Source organism: Ylistrum balloti, unplaced genomic scaffold, assembly GCF_031769215.1.
Source record: "Ylistrum balloti isolate Yb309-2 unplaced genomic scaffold, AGI_CSIRO_Ybal_v1 Utg370924, whole genome shotgun sequence".
Lineage (NCBI taxonomy): Eukaryota > Metazoa > Mollusca > Bivalvia > Pectinida > Pectinidae > Ylistrum > Ylistrum balloti.
Window position 1 is genome coordinate 85,756 of NW_026782523.1, and position 21,681 is coordinate 107,436.

At 33.1% G+C, this 21,681-nt stretch overlaps 1 protein-coding gene across 1 annotated transcript in view; it reads left to right on the plus strand.

Moving 5' to 3' along the window:
* LOC132559489 (insulin-like peptide receptor) overlaps positions 1-21,681 on the plus strand; it is a 70,782-nt gene that overhangs the window by 46,571 nt on the left and 2,530 nt on the right. The window contains exons 8-23 of the mRNA XM_060224115.1: positions 89-215; positions 638-691; positions 985-1,160; positions 1,482-1,652; positions 2,119-2,317; positions 3,526-3,540; positions 15,061-15,346; positions 16,144-16,252; positions 16,534-16,685; positions 17,471-17,639; positions 17,892-17,994; positions 18,646-18,710; positions 19,143-19,285; positions 19,534-19,598; positions 19,922-20,066; positions 20,200-20,359. Of these exons, the coding sequence (XP_060080098.1) occupies positions 89-215; positions 638-691; positions 985-1,160; positions 1,482-1,652; positions 2,119-2,317; positions 3,526-3,540; positions 15,061-15,346; positions 16,144-16,252; positions 16,534-16,685; positions 17,471-17,639; positions 17,892-17,994; positions 18,646-18,710; positions 19,143-19,285; positions 19,534-19,598; positions 19,922-20,066; positions 20,200-20,359 (2,139 nt within the window). The remainder of the gene's footprint in view (positions 1-88; positions 216-637; positions 692-984; positions 1,161-1,481; positions 1,653-2,118; positions 2,318-3,525; positions 3,541-15,060; positions 15,347-16,143; positions 16,253-16,533; positions 16,686-17,470; positions 17,640-17,891; positions 17,995-18,645; positions 18,711-19,142; positions 19,286-19,533; positions 19,599-19,921; positions 20,067-20,199; positions 20,360-21,681) is intronic.

Below are 21,681 nucleotides of genomic sequence, written 5' to 3' on the forward strand. Positions count from 1 at the left end.
GCCTGTCCTCAATTCTACCCTTTGACTTGCTTCATTAGCATGTGGAATGTAACCCCTAGATAACATTAGCCTCTCCATGGTTTTGTAGGTGTCTATGCTACACTCAACTTGACCATATTTCAAGTTACACCCAGAGTGGCTTTCTTTAGGTGGGAAAACTTCCAAATTGCAGACCAGCGAAACCTGCTCAGCTATGTTATTCACTACAAAGAAGCGTAAGTAGAATGGAAGTTCTGAGTGGAAACTACATTTGATGTATATTGTGTGTGTGGTAGGCTTGTAACTATCAAAATAAAAACAAGCTTACTTTTAGTATTATAAGTTAAAAGAAAAATAGTAAAACTGATATTAGTGAGAGATACAGGTATGAAAAGATAAAAATATAATGTGCTATGATCTGTTCATAGATAGGCATAGGTGGTATGTATTGTAATCACTGAAACCTTGTAGAGTTTGAATTCCTAGCCAATTATATACTCATGCTGTGTATGCTACCAAGGAACATATCATGCTTCCAAGCCTCCAGTGTTCCCATACCCTCAAATACAATTTATGGTCTGTATCACTTCATGACACAGGGGCCTGACATAGCTTTACCAGTATTATATATAGCAGATTTTATCATCTTTATTTCAAGTCCTGTCCAGAATGTGTCTACCTATGATGGACGCCATGCCTGCAGTGAGGATTTGTAAGTGTCTGCATACATTTAATGCTTAACTTCATGTAAATTGGTTAAAAAAAGTTTTTTGTCAATAATTTCAAGTTGTACAAAAGCAGCATTTGTGCAATTTACCTGATTATCATAATTTTCCTGCTTGCTTTTGATAGCAAATTGATCTGAAGATTCATTGAATTTTACTGATATAACCTTGGTCATATCCTGACATCTTGATAATTTGTTGATTTGACCTCAATAGTCTACTGACTTGTCCTTGATGATACTTGACCTTAATAATTTACAAACTTTACCACTGATTACAGCTGGAACACTAAAGACGTCCTCAGCACCAGAAGCATGAATGAGACTTACATGTACGAGATTCTGCTGAAGCTGAAACCTTGGACACAGTATGCCATCTACATAGAAACCTATACCACTGCACTCGCCAAGGTCGGTGCCATTAGCAAGGTGAAATATTTCCGGACAGCTGCTACAGGTGAGATTTAGGGAACAGGATGAGTTTGTCTATTACAGGTAAGGGTTTTGGGAACAATTTTATTTTATCTGCTGAAATCTACGTAAAAGTCCTTGCCGTGATGTGAGGCACACTTTGTATCCCTTGTTAATTTTGAAGGAAGTATATGCTTATATGCTGTTATGGGTATATTATGCCTTATGATTGATGTTTCACAAGGATTACTGCTGTTTATTTTATGATTTGGTCAATCTCTTACAGACTGTCACTGTTTTATCTTTGCACAAAAAAGTGGAGTCTTTGTCTTGTGAAAGTTGTTCATAGTTATAATTGGTTTTTCAGCACCTACTATTCCTCAGAATCTGGTCGTCAGAGCCACCAAACCAAATCAACTCCACCTGACTTGGGATCCTCCTGAGTCTCCCAATGGTAACGTCACTCATTATGAAGTGTATTGGCGTGAAGGCGAGCTAGATCCCAAGAAATATGATGTCAGAGATTATTGTACATCACGTAAGTCTTTATTTTTGTTGTTGACTCATTCCAAAGCCAAATTAATGTACAACCAACTTCTGTGTGGAAAAAAGATATTCCATGATTTATATTTTCATTTTGGTATATAGATAGAAAATTCTTATGCTAGGAATGCTTATTAGAACAATTTCAAATTAAATATTTTAAATCAAATTTAGAACATTTGAAATTTCTTTTGAGATTGGAAATTGTAGATACTGATTCTTTTGAAGCGATCAAAATGAATTGAATTCAAGATTATGTGAAGTCAGAGTATTTTCTATTTGTTTTGGGGACATTTTGGTTATCATTTATATTCATGCTTCAACTGGTCAAATCTTGTATTTTAAAATATATCTAAACCCATAATTAACATTTTTTTTATTTTGCACTGGAGGCCAGTTACCTGTTATGGCTGTGAAATATGTTACATCCTAACTTATGAATACTTGTTTATGTTCTGTAGCGGTACAACGAATTGATCAGAAACAGCAGGAAGAGTCTGAGAAAAGTAAAATTGAAAAGGAAAAGAACAAATATCAAGAAGGTCAGGAATGTTGTGAATGTGCTAGTACGAGTCGGCAGAAGAAAGAAGAAGAACAGAGAGAGAGGGAAATGCAAATCAACTTTCAAAATTTTTTACAAACCGCAATATACCTCAAGAGGTAATATGTTTACTAATGTTGTAGGACCAACTAATGATTCTCAACCTCTTATAAATGGATTGCTATTTGGATCATATTTATTAGCTTCAAAATTATTGAAGCTTATATTTTAATTACACAGGCATCATATTATATTTTCTATGTACCCGTGTTAACTTTGATTTGGCTTGATCAATAACAATTATAGTTACAGTAATCTCTGCAGTAATTTTTCATCATTAAATATACAAACAAGAATCAGATGATCAATGTATATAAGCAGAGTGTTTTCCTGTAGCACTGTGTTTCACAGATGATTAATGCCACAATAATTTTCTATATCTGTGCTGAAATTCTTTTAGGCCTTTGGCAAAAACTTCTGTTTATTTTGCACCTTGCAAAGATAGTTTGCAAACGTTAGTGTTAATGCTATATGTTGTGTGCAAGTGGGGATAATCCCATGTAAACAGAAGAATGAAGTTCATCTGTTCAGATAACATGATTGTATAGAGGTCTTAAATGCTGATTTCCAGATAAGGTTTTGTGCTCTTTAACATTGGGTAAACAAACTTAAATTGATAAATACCTATTTATTGTCGCTATTAGGTAATGCTACCAAATTAAAATCAATATTTCTATAACCAATAACTACTATGATCTGATTGTAGTCTTGACCCTTTGAAGAACTTAAACATTTTTGAGGATTAATGTGAAAAAGTTTGAATTCCTTTACTCACAAGTCAGGGTCATCATGAAAAATAATGCGGATATACATCATTAAACTAGGCTAGATAATACCTGACAGTGTTACCGCAACACTTACAATAACAGAACCAATCTGGTACGAGGACTGATACAATGTGTTGACAAGATTTTTGTTATGGAGCTTGTGTCATAGTTTTCATTAGATTGGCCAATTTTAAGATGTGTTTTGTCCATTGCTTACAAACCCTGATGTTAAAGAATACAAGTAAACTTTATCTGGATGGTACTAAACATTTATTTGACTTGATCTAGAAATAGTGACCAAAGGAAGCAGAAGTTTTCTTAGTTTCCAACTTTGTTGTTTGGCAAATGTCTGAAAAGAAGCAGCCAGTTGAAAAAATTATTTAAAAAGTGAAATGGAGATGAAACATTCTCCATGTATACATACAAAGTTCAAAGAAAAAAAATAGAAAAATATTTTTTTTTCAAATTATCATTGCAATATATCTTATCCTTCACCACAGGGAAAAAATGCGAGGGTGAGTAACGACGAGTGCGTGATGACACAGAAATCTGCCAGAGTAGCTAAACACACACCGTCCAACATCTATCCTCTCTCTGTAATCTTTTCTATCTCTATTGCCACCGCCAGCTATGTTATAGTCATGGTTTTTTTTTTTTTTTTTTATCTAAGACAAAGTTTTTTCTAAACATTTTAACTCAACAGATTATCTGTAAAACTAGTTAACTAGACTTTTCATTCCCAAAGTTACATTGGATTAGTCTGTTTTCATTTTAATGGATTATTCAATGTACCATTACAGGGATGAAATTTTAAAACAATCAAGTGGTTAACACACTTTTCATCTCTGCATTACTATGGACTTGTCCATTTTCATGTGACTGGATCAACCATTATGTAAATCATAGGGTAGGAATTTATATCAACACAAATTTCTACCCCATTATATACAATGGAATGATCCATTCTTGTATTAAATTATTTCATAGTATTGTCCATTGTGGAAATTTTAGCGATGGAAGGTTGATTTGTTAACCACTGACTTTTATATTATTTTACTACAAGCACCACTTATCATTAATGTTTTCATTTTGCTGAGACTTAATTCAATAATTAACACCACGTCCTGTTGGACTTCCTTTCCTAATGTGTGAAAATAACCCCAGTCGAAACCGGGATGACCTCAGAACATCTGCTGAATAAAACATGTATTGGGAATATATGGAAAACATTGTACTACATAGATTATATAATCATATATGAGATGAAGGACATTGTTTATCTTCATGTATGAGATGTTGGAGCAGGGGCTTGAAGAAACCAAGGTTGCGACAGGGACTAATCTTCCTAACCTAAAAGCATGCTTGCCAATTTTCTTAGGGATATGCTATTTTTCGCTGTTTGCATTGAAGAGTGACTTTTGCAAAAACCTAGCATTTTAAAACTGGTTCGAGTCCTTTATTTTTGCTGTCAAGACATTGTTATGCTTGTTTTGATAGCTATGCATAAAGAGTTGAGATAAAAATTTTGGCTATGAAAAGTGTAGAAGGCCATTTTATGGTTGCCCTGAAGGTTATTTTTAGCAACAAAAACAGCTTTTTGAGCTCTATGCTTCATACTGTTGACATTCTTTGCTATTTTATCACTAGAATATGTTCTCCTGGTTTGCACTTTTTACTCGTGATTTCTGTTTATGCTTCTCGTGATTCCTTCGTGGGCTGGACAAGAATTTTCTCATCATGTAAAGGAAAACTTGGTAGTTTTAAACAAATATATAAATGTACAGTATTGAGAGACTTGCATCATGTATTTGATTTAATGATATAGAGAAATATTCTCTGGGTAGAAATTTTAACTGTAAAATGTATTTCCTTGTTATATAGGGTTTACTATTTTCAGCAGTTAAAGATACTTCAGAAAATCTGTCATGAAGGATAGGTTTAATATCATGATTTAAGTGAACAATTAAATTTTTCTCAATTAACATTTCTTTAAAGATAAATTTAATGAATAAAAGCATTTTTAGGCTTTTACTCTTTTTGAATTTCAAGGAATTCAAACAAAGGTTTAATGTAGGGGAGGGGATTGGGGTTGGCTGGAAGTTTTGTTATTGATAGAAGGCAGGATTGTTCTGAGGTTATCCCCCCTTACCCTGTGGTCAGTGTTTGTGTGATACATGTCTTCAGTGGCTATCAGACATTTAATAAAACAGTAAACCTGTTATCTCTATCTATCTTACAGTGCATTGCATGTGTGTTATTAGACCATGTGGAATCTCATCACCGCTTTATCCTGTTACTTAGAAACTTCCACCAGTTACAAAATTTAAGGGAGTGTTATGAACTTTTTATATGTCCGTCAGAAATTTTGATGGGACATATGGTATGGCATTGCGTTGCTGTCTGTCTTAAATTTTTTTTCTGGAGATCTCCCAAAGTTTGCAATCAATCTTTTTCAAACTTGGAAGGCTACATCATGACATGAAATTTTTTTTCCTGAATGGGAGTTTAATTGAACTAAGTGTATTTGAGAGAGCTACTACAATTTGTTTCAATAATGTTGATCTTGTCCAGAGATCTCCTCTCTCAGCTTTCCAACAATTTCTTTCAAACTTTGTAGGTTTTATCATCATAACATTAAGTTGTGTATTTCTCTACACAGCTGTTTGATTCAACAATTTTTAGGTCACTTGATACAAAGTCTCATGGTGACCAATTCTAATACTTTTCATCCAGCATTGTGTGTCGTGCGTCCGTAAACAATTTGACACTTTCGATTTCTTCTGAAAAACCCCTGATCCAATTTCAATTAAATTTTTCAGAAAGCTTCTGGCATAAGATGAATCAAAATTGTGAATTATACAGTCCCCACCCTCTAGGGGCCTGAGAGGTGGGGCCAAAAGCCCAAAAATCTTCGTCCCAAAACCCAGATATTGTATCAAATATTCTTCATGAATGGAAACATCTTAGGTGCTTTACCAAAATTGTGAATTTCATGGTCCCAGGGTCTCAAATTTCCCTGTGGGAAGGGGGTAAAGTTTACTATCGTGTATATAGGAAAACTAGATTTTTGAGCGTAATTTTTGTTATTTCCATCAGAAATATTTCAGACTTGGTTGGAATTATGAGTGAAGGGTGACCGCATGATGGTATGCCCATTTTGATCCTGACTGACACCCAGGGGCTGATGAGCAGGGCCAAAAGGGGTCAAATTGACTTAAATTTCAAAAATCTTTTTAAGACCCAGATATGGTATAATCAAATGCTCTTCATGAAAGGAAACATCTTAAGGTGCTTTAATTACCAAAATGAGTATCGTCATAACATTGGTTATTTCCCACTGGAAATAAATTTATAATAATAATCAGTATAGGATGACAGTTTTGATGTAATGCATGTATTGACACTGTCTATATTCAGTGTCACAATTTCTGTTTCACGACACGATAACAATCCTTTAACCTTTATATACAATATTGCTTATCTCAGGTGACCGTCAAGGATTCTAGGCCTCTTGTTTAAGGAGTTATTGCCCTTAGAGTTTTTAGCAGTTAAATTTTGTAACGAGATTTTCTTCCTCAATTTTTCTGCAATTTCTCAGAAACTTTATAGGCTTTAAAACCACATTATGATATTGTGTTTTAATGGACATCATTTCATTTCAACTATATTTCAAAAAGTTATTGTCCATTGTTCTTTTCAGCATCTTGTCTTGAGATTTCTTTTAGTTTTCCACACATCCTCTAAAACTTGTTGTAAGTCATCATAAAACATGGGTTGGGTATTTATTGTTCTGCCCCATTGTAATCCTGTTCTGAAAGTTTCAGACTGACTTTCAGAGATTACAATATCTTTCCTTTTGAACTCATATGTATAGAATTTAATGAACTGCTTTCCTATTGTAGCCGACTGATTTTGGCAGTCAACAATATTTCTTCAATGTAAGACATAGCTACAGTTTATTGGCAGTGCTGAGTTCTGCTTGGCCAGATTGATGTAGATTAAAGCCAGAGATATTAAGGTCTATATATAACAATGAGATGAATTACAACATCTTAATAAGATACTGGGATTTGGATAGAGTCAGACCTCATGTGTTTTAGTTACAATGTTAATGACCAGGTTACCATTTTACTTTGTTTTCCTGTTTTGTTCTCCAGACCTCACATTTCTATGATGTGAAATTTAATTTGAATTTATGTAATTTGATTATTTTTTCTATGCAAGATATGTAAATCTATATATGTAGTATTACCCCAACCTTCCTCCCAGCTCCAAATCTCCTTTATCCAACATTCTATTGAATTTGATGAATCCTCCCTTGACAATTTTTTAACTTTATGGCTTTATGTAGAGTAGGTGTTGTTCACATACAAATTTTTTATACATTTTTGATTTTTTTTAGTGGAAAAAGTAAATGAATGCGGCTTGTAGTTGCTGTTATTTGGATCTGTGGTTTATTTTTCACAGATCAATGACAGTTTAGCAAGCTAATGCACTGGCAGATAGAATGAGCAGAGAACAGCTTTTACTTCTAAAACTAGAACAAATATCAGTTTTCTGTATATGCTTTTGTCACGAGCAAGAAAAGTAACAGGGATACATGTATTTATTGTATTATCTAGTTAGATCCTGATTGAATTTTTTGGCTGTGAGTTATAAACTTGTTTATGTTTATTACAGTGGATATTCGTGTTTAAATTCAATAAAACAGGTATTCACAGGGTAGCTATTGTACCTGGCACAAATGACCAGCTTATGCTGTGGTGTGCTCTTAGCCAAAGTTCTCTCATAGGGACAGACGTTCTCTAGGAGTATAGGGGCCAGTCAGATAACATGTTATTTTATTGTAAGTGGGAGAAATTTGACCGAACTTACCATCATGTGACCTTATGTGGAGTTCACTGTAACATGTGTCCTTTATAAATAGAGAATTTACAGTAACATGTGACCTTCATAGAGAAGTAACAGTTACATGTGACCTTTATAGAGAATTCACAGTAACATGTGACCTTTGTATAGAGTTTACAGTAACATGTGACCTTTATAAATAGAGAATTCACAGTAACATGTACATGTGACCTTTGTATAGAGTTCACAGTAACATGTGACCTTTATAAATAGAGAATTCACAGTAACATGTAACCTTTATAGAAAATTCCCAGTAACATGTGACCTTTATAGAGAATTCACAGTACCATGTGACCTTTATAGAGAGTTTACAGTAACGTGACCTTTATGAAGAGTTCACCATATAAGTGATCTTTACATAAAGTTTGCAGTAGCATGTAACCTTTTACAGAGTTGACAAGAACATGTGATCTTTATGTAGAGTTCACCAGAAGACGTGACCTTTATAGAGACCTTTATAGAGAATTCACATTAACATGTGACTTATTATTTAGAGGTCACAAGAGCATGTGACTTCTGTATAAAAGTACTTACTTTCAAATATGACCAATTATTAGTATAACAATTTATTGACATATTTAATTCATAAAAATGTTATTTACTGGTACTGGTTTATTTAATATGCTTAGTTTCCATGGGAGGCGGTCTCTGATTTTTTTTTTCTTTCTGCAGTACATTTCCATCTACTGAAGATATTTAAAATTGTTTCAAAAAGTGTTATTTTTCACTTTAATTCCTTTCAAATTTAGTTTTGAAAATGTTTTTGAACCATTGTTTGTTGAGTTATTTTTGTTTTAAGAAATAGCTTAAATAAAATAAACACTGGTTGGCAGTTAGAAGTAACCATGCATTTTATTCCTTGAAAACAACTTCAGTTTAAAAGCCATTAAACATTTATATCCTCAGAAATGTATGTAAATACAGGACTTCTGCACCAAACAATCAAAACATACAGACTCTGTTTCAACTTAAAATATTTTCAGTAGAGCATTACCTTGTCAACACCCAATAGCATCCGAACATCCTGAACAGTATATTGTTTCTATGGAAACCAATTCATATGGTGGCAATCCTGTTTTTGTTTCTTGTCTAGTTTGTATAATAACTTGTACAGTTTCCTATAGATATTTAAAATCACCTTTATACTCTCATATTTCAAAAGAACTGCTTTGATTTCTAATTCTGATTATTCGTTTTCTATAATTTGTATCACTTTTGTCTACATCCAGGGATTATAATCAACTGAAGTATCTATCACAGCATAGTATTACAACTTGTATGTACTTCACATGGAGTCGTCAGTATTTCACTTGTACTGCAGAATGGGTGGAAAGGTTCATCCTTCATTTCAACTGAAGTAGATGAAAGATAATCATCAAACAATGCCTTTGATGATCTTCACCTTTTCAAAACATAGAGATTATTAATGTTTTGCCAACTGTACAAGTTCTCTATTGTATCGTACTTTCTGTCATGTGTGTCTCCGTGCGTGTTGCTATGGTTACTGCTGTCCGCTGCTGTTTCCTGTTAGTGTGATCACATTTGTCTGTCCAGTGGATGTTTGTCCAGTTGGTCTCTTGTATTTTTGGTGTCTGTTGATCTTTTCAGTTCTATGAACAATCAATGCACATGTTTTGACTGTTTATTCTTCTCCTGTTTGATGAACATGTTATTTAATAATTGTCCTAACTTTCGAAATCATTGCTGATAAAAAGATAAATTCTTTTGTTTCAAGTCTTTCCTTTGTAGAATGAATTCTTCACTTTTAACTTTAAACAAATGAAGGAACTTCTTCATACAAGTAAATATTCCTTTGTTTGTGGGAGTTTTACAAATAAGACTTTTGGTGTGATTTACATTTATTATAATCATCTGACAGGTGTAGTTTATAGTTACATATATCCAGTGTGTTTTCCAAGAGATCTTACATTACATTTCGTACAGGCGTAAGGCTAACATTTGTGTTAGAAAACAGTAATCTGTACGTTTTCTAGTTTAACGTAATTTCTGCCAAACTGTTGTCAATAGCGGCATTGCAATCTTGGCCTGAGAGATGTGATTACTGGTTTGACACCTGGTCTAACGTTTTCCTTGTGTAATATATGCCCTTTCTGTCCTAAATGGAATGGAAGGATGTGTTTTTTTCTATGGATATGATACAATTTCTGAAATGACAGAACATTTTCTCTAGTTTTGATATCCTTGACAATCCATTACAGAATGGTATGATAAGGAATTGTTTATTCATGAAAGAAGATACTAAAATTTGACTTAGTGAACATTTCCCTCCCTCCCCACCACTAAATCTTCAAAATTCAACTGAATTCATCCAAATTATTGGTTGGATATCAATGTTATGATAAAAAAAATTATATACTGTTTTTGTAAAGCAGACTAAATGTATTCTTATTGTCATAACTCCAACTCCAACTCCTGGGAGGTTAAATCCTTTGACTTTACAATTCTTGTTTCAAATCTTTTATAGAGTCCAAAAGAAATATTAGGAAAACTAAGTGGACATGTTCAATGCTAGCACAAAGTGTCCTAGTTTATAACAAATCTCCTTCTATTGTGTAAAATCCAGTTGGTTACTTGAATCATAAAAAACCCCAATTAGATTGATGATACAAATTAATTTGATTGTGACCGATGTACATTTTCATAAAGGAAAATCATTATTTGTAGTAGACCTTATCAATAATGATCATATGAACATCAGAATTGTGTTTGAATTCAACATGATTGGGTTTGTCAACAGACTGTATTTTTCCTGTTATATGTAGTGTTATGTAGCCTACTTTTCTCAGATTTGTGTGGATTTTTTCTCTTCAGTCATTGTCAGTGCCTAGCTTAGTCATGAAACAAATTGAAATATGATTTTTTTTTATTTATTTATCATTATAATTTATTCTTTTTTTTAAATAAAGCATTTCAGTTTTTTTGTAAAAAAAAAAAAAAAATGTTGAGAACACATATTTTTACCATCCAGATGCCTGAAATTGCCATTACGCTGTAGAATGAATAGCTGAAAAAAGGACTAATATCTGAGATATGTGGCAACAATGTCTCCATTTAAGTCATGTTTTTGTGGGGTTTTCCTCTCTCAAATCATATTTTTCCTGTATTGTGTCATAGAGAAAATTTTTTTTTTGAGTGAAAATAAATCTGAGATCAGTAGACTGAATCCTAGCAGGGAGCTGGTGACTTTGGTTGGTGAGGGGAAAAACAGGGAAAGTACAGTTGTTCATCCTAGCTGCAAGCTTTCTCTATGTGTGTTTCTGTCATTGAATGCTTGATTCAGAATACATCTCTCATTTTTCCCATTAGACAAATTGTATCATTACCCAAAGTTCATTTACAACCAGAGAACCTTTGGATTTTAAAATATGGTAGTTATTCTAAAACAATTCATGAAAATGTGAACATGGTGGTGTGGGTTTAGTAAGGTGTTGGTGACAAGTAGAAAAATATCTTGGTGACCTTGCAGGAAAAGGCAAGAGAGCATTAAAAAACAAATTATTTTGTGTTCCAAGTATTATCAGGTAAGTATGTAGCATTGTTCTCTCAAAGTAGGGATTCACAGATACTTACAAAAATTCTAACAAAAAAACAAAACAAAATAGGTAAATAAAAAGTGCTTATTTTACATTCCACATCTTTCATGAAATAAGTGCTGTCAAACATTGCTTAATATTTAAAATTACCATATTTGGAATATACTGTAAAATTTTTACGGAGGATTTATTTTCATTGTTTTCATGGGTAATCTCATTTCATGAATTTATATGTCCACGAACTGTTCAAATTATTGTAGGTAGATATATGGAGCCATATTTATCCAAAAAACGAAGTGTCCACAAAAGAGGTTTTTGAAAAACCACGAAAAATTTGAGTACCATGAAAATGGATGATTTTACAGTATCACAATCACACAGTGTACAGTTTGGGAATGCTATGATCTTATATTTAAGTATAAAATTACATGCAATTTTGGTCATTTTCTGGAATGGAAAATATCCTCATGGGTAAAATCTTTGACAGTCTTAGAGCGACATAATTTTTTATGTACCAATCATCAAATAAATTTGATAAGAGTCTGTGTAATATAGAACAAATGATTTGCACTGTCCATTAGATATTTGATCTGCTTTGGAACTTCTGATGGTTGATAGAGAAGAAAGAGGAAGGACTAGATTAATGCTTCCTATAAATCCATCAAATTGGCTATAGATCTTGGGGCAAACATCTGTTTATTTACCGTGTTTAATAGTTTCAGTGTTTATGAATTTCATCAAAATTTTCATTTTCTTCCTTTTCGCTCCTGTTAAGCATTTCCTGACCAAGAACACCTTTACCTGGGCGATATAGTGGTGTGTCAAAAATCATTGTAAATATATTGTATGAGGGATAAGAGATTTGAAAACTGACAGTTATGTAATTTGGAATTGCTAGTCTCTGAACTGATTAGGATACCTATATTGATTCAAATATCTTCATTGTCATATCTTCTATAGCAATACTAAAGGGAAAAATGAAAATAGAAAGTATATCCATTTCTTCTGAAGTAATAATTTATGATCAAATCAGCTTTAGAGCTGGTCATCTTCAGGTTCACCAAATTCATCACTATCATCACAAGTTTCTGTTTTTGATGGGCCATGGAAATTCATGCTAGCAAACATCTGAAAGATTGATGTTGATTCTGTCAATTCACGAGGTCATTATGACTAGGTAGCATGGTCCTAGAGCTGACCAGGATAGAGTCCACTATTGTTGCCTAAAGAAAGAGGTAAGGTGATTGTGTTTCCTTAGGTCCAAACTTGTCCCTGGTTCCATGGTGGACAGCCTTCGAATTTTGTGGACAGCTATATGCAGGATTGATAAAAAATATAGAGTTTATTCTAAATGAAACCATTAGGTTTCTAACAGGGACACATAAACTAGATGAAGTGTTTCCTTTCTTAATTTGCCCCTGTCTGTCTCTCTGGCTTTCCAGCACTCTTCTTGCACCTCCATAAAAACCTTAGTTTGCTTGGTATTAATATTACAATCCCGTCACCTTTCACATGCTTTTAGAGAAACCAATTTCTTCTTATAACAAATCTCTGTATAAGGGCATCTAAAATGTTCAGGTTTCAAATGTTAACTGGTTTCCTGTGACTTGTGCACTACTCTATCACCAAACACAAAAAATGGGATGATTTAGTCATATGAAAATGACAGTGATATTAATTTAAAAAATTTAAAAATATTTAAATTTTAATTTTGATTTTAAAAATTGTTCTGTATCTGCCCATATTAAGATTTGTTTTGTTAAGGAAATGGTGTCTTGTCTACAGCATTACTGACCATTTTTACTAACAAGCATGCTTTCATTTACATTATATTCTAATAAAGGAAATATTCAAGAATCAAAACAATTATTAATGCTAAAATATTCAAAACACTGCATGATGTATTCTTTTCTTTTAAAGCACCTGAATGCAACAAAGTTTTGTTGTTGCAAAATTTCATCTTTTTCTTGTTGATTTTGTTTATTTAATATTAAGTGATACCAAGTTTTGATTTGAATATGACCTGCAATAGAAGTTCCAATGTGTAAGGATTCACACACAATCAAATGTTAAGATTTCAAACAGTTCTAGGATGATATGTCAAAAATCAACTTCATCTGTTTATTCAATTTGAACATAATAGTGTATTTTTTTTTTTTTTTTGATATATGAAGTGTTATTTAATAATTAAATGGAATTTATCTGATTTATTAGATATAAACATGATCCGTATTTGACCATGATTTTTTTCAAATTTGTCATAAGTCACTGATTTTGATATTTGGACTTTTTGTGACCTTTGACACTAGCTAGGATTTGCTGCTTAGATAGAGAAGTGAACGTTTAGTCTATGTTGTGATAATAGTTATCAAAACGGTATAGGTTACACCATTGTCTTTATGTTGTCTGAATGATACCGAGATTTATTAGATCAGATTTCCTCAATAATGTTTTTCTGTCATTAAAAGTATATATATGTAAAAAGAGACATAACAAAAGAGCTTATTGAAGATTTTCTGAATCGGAGCTGCATGGGATTTAAAAAGTATATTTTTATTCAGATTTCTGTTCCGTGTGTTGTTATGGTAAAATATAGCTGACATTATTATCCAATGTGGCAGAAATAGAACAAAAATTTTGTACTGTTTTAATATCTCATTTGAATCGGAAAACATTTGTTTGAATTAACATGATTTAAAAGACTTCTATTATTTACGAATTAATGTGATACAGCAGACTAAAAATGTGGTATTTTTAAGCAGAATTACATGGAAATGATAATTATCAAATGGAAAGGTGAATGGTTTTATAGAGTATTTAAATACAATTCGACTGTTCTAAGAGATTTACATCAGAAAAAGGACTTGGTGGTCAGGAGTTTTGTTTATTCAGAGCTCTATGCATTCAGTTGCTGGAGATATTCTGTTGTAATTGAATAGCTAATGAAATTCTAACTCCATATTTTTGTCTCAGGGTCTGAACCCTCTCCTGAAGCACATGTATGATTAGGACCAGATTTTGTGAGGAGTGTCTTTATCCCTTGTGGGAATATGGTCAAAACATGCTGTTTGAAAAAAGACTCATGTCCTAACTACTTGCTCATTTCCTTTGCTATAAAAGAATAGCTCAATATAGGGAGATTATTGTTAGTAACTCAATTGAAATAATTTTTTGTGATGCTTTTCTATACTGATGAGTCATAAGGCTTGATTACTGCATTTAAGGCTCTAATTAAGATCACAAACATTTCATTTATTTAAAAAAACAACTCAATATTGAGTTTTTAGCCAATTCATTTCTGATGAGACAGAGTGTGATTTGATGATTTATATATACATGTATTGAGATTTGAATTTGGGGAGTAAAAGATCAGATAGACATTATTTCAGTGTATACAGAAGATTTGTAAGTCTTAAAACCACAGAAATCATAACTGTTTTTAACAACATTTTTCTAACCATTTCATGTGATCCGACGACCATATGTGTATGTATATGATTTTGCTATCAGTATAAGCAAGTTTACTGTAGTATAGACTCTTGTTGTATATTTTGCGTTCAATTTTTTTTGCAGAAACTCGGATCGCAAACAAAATATTGAGACGTATCATCAGATGAATGGGAACAAAAAAGCCAACAGCAGCGAAACTTCCAACACTCGAGCACGACGCTCATCATTGTTTTTAGATACGTCAGTCGCCAATGAGTCCTTAGGAAATGAGACAGAGTATAACACGACAGAAGTAGAGGAAAGGGGTGCAGTTCCTGACGAGGAGTCGAACCCCTACTATAGAGCTGTTGTGTACAAGAGAGAATTTATCATCCCCAACCTGATGCACTACAGAGATTATAACATAGAGGTAGGTTATAACATGGATGTAGGTTTCTCTTCATGTTAGATGTCTGTTTACAGTTGCTAACATTCATGGGGGATCAAAGATGCCGATTTTTACTGTCATTAAAGAAAGTGCAAATTTAAATATCAAGCAAAAATATTAACTGTAGATTAAAATCTCAAAAAATATTTTATAAACTTTTATACATTGAGACCAATAGAGAGATGTGTAAAATTTATTCCATGTGAACACGAAATTAAATGAAGACAGTAATTCTGTCAGTGATAATGTATCCAACAAAGTTTGCACTATTGTAGTGTGTCGGCAGCCCTCTGTCTTCCTCATCTTTTCATGTGAAACACTACTTTTCCAAACTAACAATTGTGATCTAAACCATCTCTAAGTCAAGGATAGAGTGTTGAAACAAATTATTAACCCAAATTTGGATTAAAACCCTGAAAAATGATACAAGAATAGGTTAAAAGGAAAATCTTGTGTATGATTAAGTCATCTTGTTTGTTTACATTTCAAATTAGAGTCATACTGGACTTTAATTATCAATTCTTCTATTATTTTTCAGAATTTTGATTAAAATTTTGGTGAATAATTTGCTGTAATTTTCCAAGAGGAGCAGGATTTGTACAAAAGAATAAGAAATTTTGACATTAATTTTCTTAAAACAAAACCTTTGAGAAAATAGATTGTTTAAAGCAGAATAACCTTTGGTATATGCTGCTCTGTCTTCTCAAATCCAAAGTGTGATGTCATATTTATTTGCTTAAGTATTACAAAGAGTTTTCATTGACAATGCTGTTTTACAGGTCATAGCTTGTCAGGAACGAGACCCACGGGACTCTAGGGGAAATCAGTCGGAAGAAGCCAAGTTATGCAGTAGCAGAGCCTTAGCACTTCAACGCACAATGACTTCAAGTAAGTCTCAGTTCAAAATCATATCCTTTTTGGGCAGTGAATTTTAATATTGGATTTTACACAATAAAATTTCGTTCGTCAGAACATTTTAATGGAATTCATATCATTCAGTTTCATATTATTTTTACATTGTATATTAAACCCCCATTATACACATCATGTTGCTAATTTACGAGATTCAGAAAAAATTGCAGAAAACTTCACACAGTAATTATGCATTTATATATTGTGCATTACGTTTTCTTTTATGTTATTGATGCAATATATTGTTTGATCTACAGAAGTGGCTGACAATATCAACAGTTCCTCGATCAACATCAATGTGATGAAGAATAAGACAGGGGAGGTAATTCTGAAGTGGGCACCACCTCCTAATCCTAATGGGATCATCATAACATATGAAATCAAGTACAGTGACTCAAACATAAACAATGTAAGTACACAGTGACTCAAACATAAGCAATGTAAGTACACAGTGACTCTAACATAAACAATGTAAGTACACAGTGACTCAAACATAAACAATGTAAGTACACAGTGACTCAAACATAAACAATGTAAATACACTGAGACGGTGAGCCTAACCCAAGGAGTATCAAAGATGCCATCATTGATATTTTGAATGAAATATTGTGTTACTATCAGATACTAAAGTACCAAAACATGAAAATTCTATTTTGATACTGCATAGAGTTTCTCTGGTATAATATTATGACAAATTGTTTGAAACAAGCAAGTGATATCTCTCTCCAAACTTCTTGTCAGGTTTCAGCCTGATCTTGTTGGTAAAATCATTAACTGTGAGAATTAAAGAAATAACTAAAGATATCCACTTTAATATTATTTATTTCCACCAAATTGATATGACCTGGTTTGTGTAGTGATGTTTTAACAATTACTATTGTTGGGACATCAAATGGTTTTCCCTGTGCCTATATATTACTCACTATAGTATTGTATATTATTAATGTAGTACTGTAAACACAAGGAATTTTGTTAACAGATCATGCTATTCATGTATATACTATAAACATTTACTCCTGTCTTAATTCAAGATGATTAACTTTCATAAATTTGTTACAGTTGAAAAATTTGCAAAAATAAATCACTTGTGAAAGGATATTGGGTTACAGTATTCAATCCTTACAGAGGAAAACAATTCATTTACAAATTTTATTTTCCATGTCCAACTCTGACATCTCATGCGACGTGTTACAGGTCCAACCGGTCACAGTGTGTATATCACAGAAAATGTACAAGTCATTGGGAGGACACAAGCTCAACAAGTTGGGACCAGGCAACTATACCTTCAAAATACGGGCAAATTCCTTGGCTGGTAATGGGTCATGGACTGAAGGTCGATATTTCATAATTGATTCTGAGAAAGGTACAGTCATGCCTGGTGAAAAAAGTTTATTATATGTACTATAGAATGTTCCTTATTTATTTCTGTTCAGTGCAATCAACAACAATTACTATTGTCGTATATAAATGTGACCCTGAGACTGAAGTGATATGTCTCTGCCTACAGCTTCACGGCAAAAATGGTTAAAAGAAACTGTGCATAATACTGCAAACAAGTGTTCTTTCTCCCGTGTAACAGATAATGTTAACAAGGTGTATACATATTGTGTTTTAGGAGAAGTAATGGCACAGGAAATGATCATTGTGGTGTGCGTTGTTGTTGGAATTCTGATAGTGGTTGTCACTGGAATCATTGTTTGGTGTATGGCTCGCAGACGGTAAGCAACTTCAACCTGATCGGACATTTTTAAAGCACCAATATCCTCCATATAATTTCATCGTGGATTTTGTACTTTTGGATATGGCTAATATATCCTGTTGCTTGATAATGGAAAAAAATTACAAAAACTACAATAATTAAAATAATTACATCAGAGGAGAAGGAGTTTGATGTTTGTAGTCAAAATTATGATGTAAATATAGACTTAAAGTTAGTGAATTACATCAGAGGAGAAGGAGTTTGATGTTTGTAGTCAAAATTATGATGTAAATATAGACTTAAAGTTAGTGAATTACATCAGAGGAGAATAGTTTGATGTTTGTAGTCAAAATTATGATGTAAATATAGATAAATAGTGAATTACATCAAAGAAAATGTTTGTAGTCAAAATTACTGTAAAATAATTAAAGTTAGTGAATTACATCAGAGGAGAAGGAGTTTGATGTTTGTAGTCAAAATTATGATGTAAATATAGACTTAAAGTTAGTGAATTACATCAGAGGAGAAGGAGTTTGATGTTTGTAGTCAAAATTATGATGTAAATATAGACTTAAAGTTAGTGAATTACATCAGAGGAGAAGGAGTTTGATGTTTGTAGTCAAAATTATGATGTAAATATAGACTTAAAGTAAGTGATTGTATGTTTCAGGTTCCGTGAATACCCAGATATCCAGAACATATCTGCAAATCCAGAATACATGTCAAACTACGATGGTGAGATTGTATAAATGTTTATTTTTGTAGGGGCTAATATTCCTGATGAACACACCTTAGTGAAATTGAATGCCATTAATGGGGGGAGGGGCTTGTAAGTGAATAAAGAATGATTTGAAGTTTTCAATAGAAGTAACATTTTCGTGGATTTTTTCTATCATACCTTTCATTTAAATAACTATAGTACTTGCCTGACTTTGGTGGTCACTTCACAGCTATTGGACTCTGGCACCCTGGCATTGATAGGTCATTGTGTGATAGGTCAAAATATAGAATGGCCACAATTGTTTGTTTATGGTATGAATGGCTTTGTGTAACTTACAAGAAGAAATATCATGGGAATTTTGTCAACATACAAGGGCCTTGGTTATTATCTAACAATACACAGACACAGTTTTCCTGTTTTAATGTTCGATACGTTTTGTCTTTTAGCTTACATAGCAGATGACTGGGAGGTGGATCGTGACAAGGTCAAACTTATTCGTGAACTTGGTCAGGGGTCATTTGGGATGGTGTATGAAGGCCTGGCAAGTGATCTGAAGGAAGTCAGTGGAGAGATCAAAGTGGCTGTCAAAGTAAGGTTTTATCTAAACAAGTGGTAATTGGTATCCTGCATGGCTGTCACAGTACATTCATTCTAGGCATATTTCGGTAATCCAGAATGATTTGATGTAGAAAAAAAAAATTGGCTGGTTCATTAATCTGTAAGTTGATAAGTGGGGGGGGATTCATATTTGACTTCAAAATTTCATTTATAAAATATATAAATTTTCAGCTTGTATATTATTGTCGTAATGATTTTGTAAAATTTTTATCATTACAGACAGTGAATTCAAGTGCTACATTTTCAGAAAGAATGAGTTTCTTAAATGAAGCTTCCATTATGAAGTAAGTAGAAAAGTCTGATTGACTATGACTGTAAAATGATTCTCGGTAAACTGGTGGTAAGACTAGGATCACATTGAAATTTCTGTTTTTGTTGATCCTTCAGATTGGTCTGGGCAAGCTGTAAATCATTGCCAGATTTTCTTACTGAAAAAAATTTTTTTTCCTTTTCTGATCGCTCAATAAATTGGAAGTTTCCTCACACCATCTCCCTTTTTTTTTTTATCAAATCTTCTCCATTTGAAATAAACAATGAAACAAGATTTTTATGAATGATTGTAATAAAACTTCAAGGAGGCCTGACTAAAGTTTTGTTTTTGTTTCAGGGCATTTGTGTGCTCCCACGTGGTACGGCTGCTTGGAGTTGTATCTGCAGGTGTGGCTCAAGGAAAACCAGCCTATGTCATTATGGAACTCATGAGCAATGGGGATTTGAAAAATTTCCTTCGCATGCATCGGCCAGATGAAGAGGTACAGTAATTGATTAAACACTTACTCAGTGATCACTTAATCACTTTAAACATACATGCAGAATCAATCTTACTCAACTCAGATCTTTATCATCTTAACATTAGATTATTATACATATCTTGCTGCTTTTCAGGATAATGCAGGTCGTACCCCTCCGACTCTCCACCGTATCATGCAGATGGCAGGAGAAATTGCTGATGGGATGGCCTATCTTGCAGACAAGAAGTTTGTTCATCGTGATCTAGCAGCCAGAAATTGTATGGTGGCAGACAATCTAACAGTGAAGATTGGAGGTAAGGCTATACATGTGCTTTCTTTTCTTAGAGACTTGAAACTCACAAATCTCCCTGTAGACTGGAAACTCACAAATCTAAAGTCTTTCTAGAAGTAAGACACTCACAAAATCTTAAGTCTCCATAGAAACTGGGGATTCACAAATATACAGTATCCCTGGAGACAGACTACTCAAAATGACCTCGGAGGTCTTCATAAGCTCCCAGGAGACACGAGATACACATATCTAAAAAGTTTCTTTGTTTGAGATTTAATCAGCAAAAATATATAATTATATAAAACTTTCATCAAGCTTTTTCCCTTGTAGGTCATTTTGCTTTAAAAGAGTTGTCATTTTTAATAATTTTTTTAGATAAATTTTAAATAGATCTGTGGCAGAGAATTATTATCTTCATCAAAGTATCAGTAAAGTGATAGAATATTGGGCCACACAGATCTGTGGCAGTGAAATATTATCTTCATCAAAGTATCAGTAAAGTGATAGAATATTGAGCCACACAGATCTGTGGCAGTGAAATATTATCTTCATCAAAGTATCAGTAAAGTGATAGAATATTGGGCCACACAGATCTGTGGCAGTGAAATATTATCTTCATCAAAGTATCAGTAAAGTGGTAGAATAGTGGGCCACACAGATCTTTAGCAGTGAAATATTATCTTCATCAAAGTATCAGTAAAGTGATAGAATATTGGGCCACACAGATCTGTGGCAGTGAAATATTATCTTCATCAAAGTATCAGTAAAGTGATAGAATATTGGGCCACACAGATCTGTGGCAGTGAAATATTATCTTCATCAAAGTATTAGTAAAGTGGTAGAATAGTGGGCCACACAGATCTTTAGCAGTGAAATATTATCTTCATCAAAGTATCAGTAAAGTGATAGAATATTGGGCCACACAGATCTGTGGCAGAGAATTATTATCTTCATCAAAGTATCAGTAAAGTGATAGAATATTGGGCCACACAGATCTGTGGCAGAGAATTATTATCTTCATCAAAGTATCAGTAAAGTGATAGAATATTGGGCCACACAGATCTGTGGCAGTGAAATATTATCTTCATCAAAGTATCAGTAAAGTGATAGAATATTGGGCCACACAGATCTGTGGCAGAGAATTATTATCTTCATCAAAGTATCAGTAAAGTGATAGAATATTGGGCCACACAGATCTGTGGCAGTGAAATATTATCTTCATCAAAGTATCAGTAAAGTGATAGAATATTGGGCCACACAGATCTGTGGCAGTGAAATATTATCTTCATCAAAGTATCAGTAAAGTGATAGAATATTGGGCCACACAGATCTTTAGCAGTGAAA